The sequence below is a fragment of the Cystoisospora suis genome, assembly GCF_002600585.1.
Source record: "Cystoisospora suis strain Wien I chromosome Unknown contig_1076, whole genome shotgun sequence".
Lineage (NCBI taxonomy): Eukaryota > Apicomplexa > Conoidasida > Eucoccidiorida > Sarcocystidae > Cystoisospora > Cystoisospora suis.
This window is the reverse complement of record NW_027153877.1, coordinates 45,328-52,834: the sequence shown is the minus strand read 5'-3', so window position 1 is coordinate 52,834 and position 7,507 is coordinate 45,328. Positions and strand designations below refer to the sequence as shown.

The 7,507-nt window shown below is 42.9% G+C and overlaps 3 protein-coding genes across 3 annotated transcripts in view; all 3 read right to left on the bottom strand.

The window, feature by feature from the left end:
• CSUI_002575 (uncharacterized protein) overlaps positions 1-3,903 on the bottom strand; it is a 4,444-nt gene extending 541 nt beyond the window's left edge. Inside the window, exon 1 of the mRNA XM_068062775.1 lies at positions 1-3,903. This exon is cut by the window's left edge and continues 541 nt beyond it. Within this exon, the coding sequence (XP_067925255.1) occupies positions 2,580-2,744 (165 nt within the window). The 5' untranslated portion in view covers positions 2,745-3,903 and the 3' untranslated portion in view covers positions 1-2,579.
• Positions 3,904-5,954: 2,051 nt separating this feature from the next.
• CSUI_002574 (uncharacterized protein) lies at positions 5,955-6,834 on the bottom strand. The gene has a single exon (XM_068062774.1). The coding sequence runs from the start codon at positions 6,422-6,424 to the stop codon at positions 6,266-6,268; it is 159 nt and encodes a 52-aa protein (XP_067925254.1). The 5' UTR covers positions 6,425-6,834; the 3' UTR covers positions 5,955-6,265.
• A 50-nt stretch (positions 6,835-6,884) lies between these two features.
• Positions 6,885-7,507, bottom strand: part of CSUI_002573 (uncharacterized protein) — a 7,511-nt gene continuing 6,888 nt past the window's right edge. Inside the window, exon 2 of the mRNA XM_068062773.1 lies at positions 6,885-7,507. This exon is cut by the window's right edge and continues 860 nt beyond it. The gene's annotated coding sequence lies outside the window, so the exon portion shown is untranslated.

Here is a 7,507-nt window from a genome sequence, read left to right as displayed (position 1 = left end):
TCTGAAAAGGAAGGCGTCTGTTTTCTCCGGATGAGGAGTCATCGCGAGAGAGGAAGGAAAGGAAATGTTCAGGTCCTTAGGATCGATTGATTCACCACGTTCTTCTCTTCATAGAGACGCGTAAAGAAGGGGGGCGCACCACTCACCCCTGTCTCTGTCTTCACTTTGATCCATAATTCTTTCTCTTCCTTCATAAACTGAAGTCTCCTTCCATCTACCTACCTATACATGGAAATTCTCTCTCCTCCTCGCTCTTTCCATCTATCTATGTAGGTGCATAGACATATGCATATATAGATATATGTGTGTATATATGTACATATAGTGTTTCAAGTGTGTACGTATGATGAGGGAGAGTAACAGAAGTATCCCAAGAAGAGCAAGGGAGACGAACCGTGGGATAAAGAAGAAGAAGAAGAAAAGAGCAGGAGAAACCTTTGAGATGTATGTGTCTATAGATGTGTATGGATCTAGTCATCTATCTATCTGTCTGTCTATTTCTTCTCTCGTTTTCTTCCGCATCGACTCTTTTAGGTCGGTTTGCAATCATAGGACGCCGAACAAGAAGAAGAAGAAGAAAAACGTACTTTTCCACGGAGAAGAAAGAGAAAAAGCAACCTCTTCTTTCTCTCTCTCTCTCACCCCTTTCTTTCTTTCTTTTGTTTCCTTTGCTTCGGTCTTTCTGCGTTGTGTTGTCTTTTTGTTACCTTTCGCGAAAAGAAGATTTCTTCACTTCCTTTTTTGATTGAGTCCCTCGATCAAAGGATAAACCCGAGGTTCAAAGACGTCTTTCTTTCTGTCCTTCCTTTCTCGTTCTTTTTCTTTCTTTCGTCTCTACTTCCAGCAGATCTCTTCTATTCCTGAGTTGTAGAATTCTCACTAGCAACCGCAGTCGTGAGTTCCAGTGTACATACACCTCAGCAGAGGCGAGTGAAGAGACGGAGACAGGGGATCCGCCTGTAGATTCTAGCAAATATACCCCGACAAGAGAGATGAAACAGGCGGACGTGGAATTGTCTTTGTATCTATATAGGCCCCGTCTGCTTGTTATTCCGATGTGTAGACATATCTCCATCAGCTAGCTAGACAAGAGAACAAGAGAAAGAGTTGAAGAATAAAGAGCGTAAGCACAATGTGTATTTGTAGCTATGTCTGAGTATGGATTCTCGTGAGTTGTCAGGTATCCTCCTTTTCTTCTCCTCTTAGTGGATGTCTTCAATGATCGCTTCTTTTTTTCTTTTCTTTGAAAGAAATCCTAAACTACGAAAGCATTCCCTTTGTATCTAGAGAAAGAAGAAGCGAAGGAATTCTCAACCGCGTCTCTCGAGAAAGGAGAAAGGCAACCGACATTATACACATACCTAGCCAAGAGAAGATAGAAAGATTTCTCTTGGCAATCGATTCCAACACGAACAAGCTGTCTGGACAATCGACTCTTCCGCTAGCAGTAGGAGTCTGGCTGTACTTGTGGGCATTCTATATAAGCTAGTCGATATCGAGGTGTCGATGCTTTTAGAAGAAGGGAGCGATTGAGAGATCGTTGAAAGAATGGGAGGCGTTTTCACTTGGCGAAGCGAAAAGAAAGAAAGAAGATACAGTCATTTTGAGAAAGATAGAAACTTCCTTTCTCAACTTTACTCTTCTTCGTAAGCTTCATTCTCGGGTTGAGAAAGAAAGAAGAAAAACGACAAGTTCAACCTTCCATCTCTAGGGAGGAGGAAGAAGATGAAGTGACACGAAAGACATCGTGGATAGCTGCAAAGGCTGAGCTGTAGAAAAAACGAAAAGATTCCTTCTTTCTCTCTTCTTCTTGTGAACATCTCTCTCACCCCCGGTGTGTGTGTCTATACATCGTCCATCACGTTTCATCCATCTAGAGAGAAGCTCTTCTATATGGCGATCTACGCTTCTTTTGTGGTGAAAAGAAGAAGAACAAGGATGGGTGGGTAAAGGGGCTATCAAAAGGATGTAGGTGTGCCTACGTCTATCTCTTCGTGCAGCTATGGAAAATATATGTAAGTCTACAGAGATATGTAGATATTGGTATTCCAAGTCGATGTATGAACAGGTTTGTGGTATACGTCTATAAGGGAAGGGGCGCGTGTCTGCCCGATGAAGGGGGAAAAGCAGACTTGAGAACTGAAAAGACAGCACACTTGAAAGAGAAAGAAAGACAGAGAGAGTGAGAAGAGAAAGAAAGACAGAAAGAGTGGGAAAGGAAGAAAGAAAGAAAAAGAAAGAAAGAAAGAAAAGAAGACGTTTTCCTCTTTCTTTTGTTCTTTCTCCTGGGTGCTAGTCGATCGATGGAGTGTATATACACATGCAAGGCAGCTGTCAGAAAACAAGAGAAGAAGAAGAAGTTGTCCTTCACTCTGTAAGCGAATGCGATTGATGAGGTAAACACTAGAAAGTCTTCCTTTCTCAAAAGAAAAACACGTCTCTTTTTCTTCTGAGGTGTCACTACACCTCAGTCATGGACCCTGCTTTCGGATGAAACATCAGTGTTCCTGTCTTTCTCTCAACAAGGAGATTCTTATCTACCAAGACATTCTTCTTTTTCTTTCTCTTCAGCCTTCTTCTCATGATAATACTCCCCTTTCATTCTCACGCAGCTTTCTTTTTTCCCTCACTAACTTTTCAGAAACCGACCTCTCTCTATCTCCTATCTGTCTATCGATCCATCCGTCGATGTACCTACATATGTACATGCACATATGTATAGAGAGTGAGAGAGAGAGAGACATGCACCGATGTGCATGTGTATCTGCTAGTAGTATGCTTGTAGGTGTGGCTAAGGTATGTGTGAAACCCGCAGATATGAAGCATATCTACATGAGGAGGGAGAGACGGAGAGAGACAGAGACAGCTAGATAGAACCTAGGGGAGCGAAAGAGACATGAGGAAGACAGAGCGAGCGTCTCTATCTTTGCGCCATTAGAAGAAAAGCCTAGAGATGACCGACGGAAAGAGAGAAAGGAAAAAAGAAGGAAGCTCTCAAATGTTTTTGAGCATCCAGTCCTGCGCGTTATCTACAACTCGGTGTCGATCTGTCGATGTATCGAAGCCCCGTTTTCTATACATTCCAGCCCTAGAGAGTGCTTCGGAGAATCTGTAGAGAAAGAAAGAACAAAAAGAAAAGAGAAGAAGTAATCATTCTCTCTCCTCTTACCCACTTCCTCCCATTCAAGTAGTCTGTATGTATATGCATGCACGATGTCACACAAGTGCATGTATATATATATATATATATTGGGTAGACCAATCTACGGCGCTGTATGTGTCGATGGGTTATGCGTAGACGTGTATATATACACTTGTATATAGCGGACGTATCTAAGTTAGGGTGTATATACTTAGTAAAAGAGAGAGAAGACTTCTGGGCAAAGATGTTTAGGCATCGATATGACGTGTGGAATAGCTATTGTGACTGTCATAGAAGGGATGAGACCTTTCTCGAGAGGTTTGACGTCCTTCATTCGTTTGATATCGAAAAGATTCCTCCTTCCCGTTTTGAAAACAATCGATGACGGGGTAGCCTTCTCTTCCTTCTTTCTCTCCGTTCTATGTTTCCTCTCGTTTCCTACTACGTACGTCTATCTTGTCATCTCTCTAATCTGCATGCGTTATGTACAGATGTGTGGATGGCAGGGAAGACAAAGCAGGAGAGAAGAGCCCCCAGTTGCTTGTATCTGATTTCTCTCTCTATTTAGAAGAAAGTGTTTTCTTTCGGAGATGTCTCTAGAGCCTGGACGTTGTCTTCCTAAGGAGTTGTGAAGAGAACAGGGGAATTACTTGCTGACTACTTTCTATCTATGCCCGTATCTCCGTGTATGTATGTGTGTATGTACGAGTGCATGCAAAGGTCTCTAGAGCGTATGAATGTCTGTATGAAGAAACCCGAGGCATAAAAAGTTCCCTTCAAAGTTGTTGGTCGCTTTCCTTCTCTGTGTAAGACAACAGCGAGAGAAAGCAAGAATGATCCGAGATTTGGTGTCTCTATTTACTTGGATTTGAGGCCATGCTGTGAGGTGGATTCCATGGTTCCTAAAGTCGAGGTAAAATGTTCCTGATTCTTTCCGTATAGATCATTATGCTTGAAATAGAAGACAGCTGCGTAGTCAGGATTTGAAGAGGTCTTAGGACGACCTTCGGATAGAATCTGAGCGTGGAACCTTTCTGTCTCCTTCTTTAGCAGAGACCGAGAGAATTGATTTGTCCCATCGGAATAGACAATCGGTAAGGTAGTTAATTCGAAGGTTCTTTCATGTCCTTCATCTCTTATTCCTTCTCTTGAGGTCCTTCCACCCCCGACTTCTCTCCCTGTGACAGTTTTGCCCGGGGGAATCCATGCTTGCTGTAAGGAATTCTGTAGAGAAGGAGAACTAGCATTCAGATCATGATGAGTTGACTTGGTAAGTGGAGCCGAACGATGGTGTTTGGATGAAGGGGATGCTGCTGAAGATAGAGATAGAGAAGATGATTGAGAAGGATAAGGATCTCTCTTCAAATTCTTCTTCTGAACTGATGGGGAGTCACCTGGGGTCTGATCAAGAAACCCTACAGTTCGAGGATGATCTCGTTCTCTTGATGCAACTTGAAAAGAGATTTTCACGCTCTCTCCCCCGCTACTTCCTTTCATCTTGCTGTCTTCTTTGAAGAGCACAAGAGAGACAGATATCAACCTTCTCTTTTGAAGGCCCTGACTCGCTTTGAACGATCGAAAGATACAAATGCGATTCGGATTCTCTTCTTTAACAAAGTAACCAAGTTAGACGAAGTAAGAATGCTCTCTTCTATCTGTTAAAAAGAGTTCGCTTTCCTCGTGGATGGGCTTCGACAGAAAAAGGAGAAAGTGAGATACAAAAGAACCAAATCTTGATGAGTGAATCTTCAGCCTTTCTCTATGGGAAGTTCTCCATGCGATAAGGAAGAGTGGAAAAGTAAAACATGGCGAGTTCCTTATCATCCAACATGGACATTCTTATTCAGCACTCCGTGAGAAGGCGTTTCTTTGTTTCGTTAGAACAGCCCTCGGTCTATAGTCGGAGACGGCTGAATGCAGAGGGGCGAGAGGGGGGGGGGGGCGCGGGCTGGAAAAAGGGGCATTGGGGCCCATGTGTCAAGGTGGTCGCTTGGAAAAGGAAGGGAAGAACATCCGGTGAAGCTACAGCTCCACCTTTAGTGAAGGATGCTAGGCTCGTTTCACGGAAAGAAGGGAATTCTAAGCTATCAGAAAAGAGTCCTTCTCTGACCTCCACCCATAAATCCGTGCATGTCACTCACTGCAGCTTCCCTTCACTCTCGCCTCACCCTCTCCTAGGCCGTGTGTGTGGGCCGAGTCGGCGGACAGCCCTTCCTTCATCATGATTGAAAGAGATCTGCAAAGGATTTCGACACGCTGAGAAAACGAACTCGGGAGACACCATCGCAAGTCTTCACTGAAAGAGGGACTGACTTAAATAGCACAGCACTACAGTCTAAGCCGCCCCTGTAGATCAGGGAAGATAGTGAAGTCCCGTACAAAGTGTAACACGGCTATACCACACTGATGGCAGTGGGGTGTATGTACACTCCAATCATCACTCAGACCGAACCTGGAACGTGTGCTTCAGGGTGGAGTATCTCTTTCAGGGAAGAACAGAAAGAAGGTGCCTGTCCTGAACGACTTCTGTAAAGTAGTCTTAATTCCTAACCGAATCGATCGCAACTTCGCTAGAGAAACCGTCTAAAATGGCTCAGCTCTCCTTTCTCTAGTAATCTGGAAGTAGCCCGGTGATGTGAAGATCCGCGTGAACCGAATTGAGAATGGAACATCGATATTTCAGAGTCTTCTTTCTTCTTTCATTGATCGCTCGGCCAACCTGAAAACGAGAGAACTGATGTTTTAACCTAGATTTCTCGGTTTCAAGAAGAGAAGAAATGAAAGAAATCATATACCAGGGATAAGAAAGGAATCCCTGCATGTCAGTGCGTGTCCAGAGGGGTGTATGCACACTGAGCTTCTTCTCCATACGTTGATCATTCATGGAAAAAGTCCTTGTACGAAAACACTTCCCTCCTCTCTTTCCTCTCTTATCACTGAAACGTCACTCTAATCTTCAAGCCGAGAGAAAAGAAAAGTCTCTTCTCTTCAGCCTCCCAACTTTCTTGCTCTATGTAACCAGCAGGGCTTCAATCAGCACAGCCCTTGCCGTGACGAACGCTCTATCACCCATATAGATGTACATACACATGTACATATGTATGCTATCTGTACGAGAGAGACTCATCTTGAAAGTCTTTGAAGAAGAGAGAATCTCTCCTCTGCAAAGAAGAACTGGGATGACTGAGCCCATTCTTCTTCTGTCAGCCTGTCTATGAAATATGATCTTTCATTGCTCCCAGCGTAACTACAAACCAATCTCTTTCTCTCATCTTTAGACATAGCATCAATCCATCAAGAAATGACACACTTCATTTTCTTTCTGTTCTCTTGTTCGAGAGACACCCTTCTTTCTCACGAGACAGAAGGAGAAATCAAGACAGCTGACAATCCTAGACACATCTTCACTCATATCATCTCTTTACCTTTCAAATCGTACACATACTTCTACACAGAAACACATATATATCACCGTAGATCTCTCTCCTACCATATATATGAATATAGTGGGAGAGAAATCTAGGGTCAAATTTATAAATAGATATATACATATACTATGAAGAAGAGACATATTCATCGTTTGTATCTCTGTATGTACATGGATGTCTACATGCACTCTCCGACTACCCAACACACATACATCTATCCACTACTGTCATATATGGAATAGGATACACATAGATCTATACATTTTTTATGTACATACATGTATATATATATATATATATATGTATATACATATTCATGCTTATACAATCACTGTATGGAAACATATCTATACCCTGATTCCAAATACACTGTATATACACCGTTATTTGAAATAGGAGACAAGTGACGAGGAGATTCGGGTTGATATAGACAGATGGATAGAGAAAGGAGAGATGAAAAAAGAGAAGAGAGTCTGCTGAGAAAGGGGGAAATACCGCGACGAAAAAGACACACAAAAAGGCGCTCCCCCCCCCCCCACCTTCACACAAGACGGCGAGGTCTTGAGAACCCCCGAGAGAAGAGAAAAAGAAACAGGAGAAAAAAGACCAGAGAAACGAAGAGAGCAGAGGAGAGATTTCTTCATCTTCATTTCTCCTTTTCTTGTAGAAAGAAGAGAAAAAAAAAAGTCTGCCGAGAAGACGAGACAATCTCCCTCCTGTCAACTCCTTTACACCTCTGAGCTGGAAAGAAAAGTTCGGGTGTATGTACACCCACCTCCACCTCACTCGCCTCCCTAACCAGCCAGTATATTGTCTTCTCTAATCAGATGCATTCTATAGAGAGATAGAACAATCTAGATAGACAGATAGCCACTACCACAGGATAGGCGAGCAAAAGAAAAAGAGAAAGAAATCACAGATAGATAGATAGATGGAT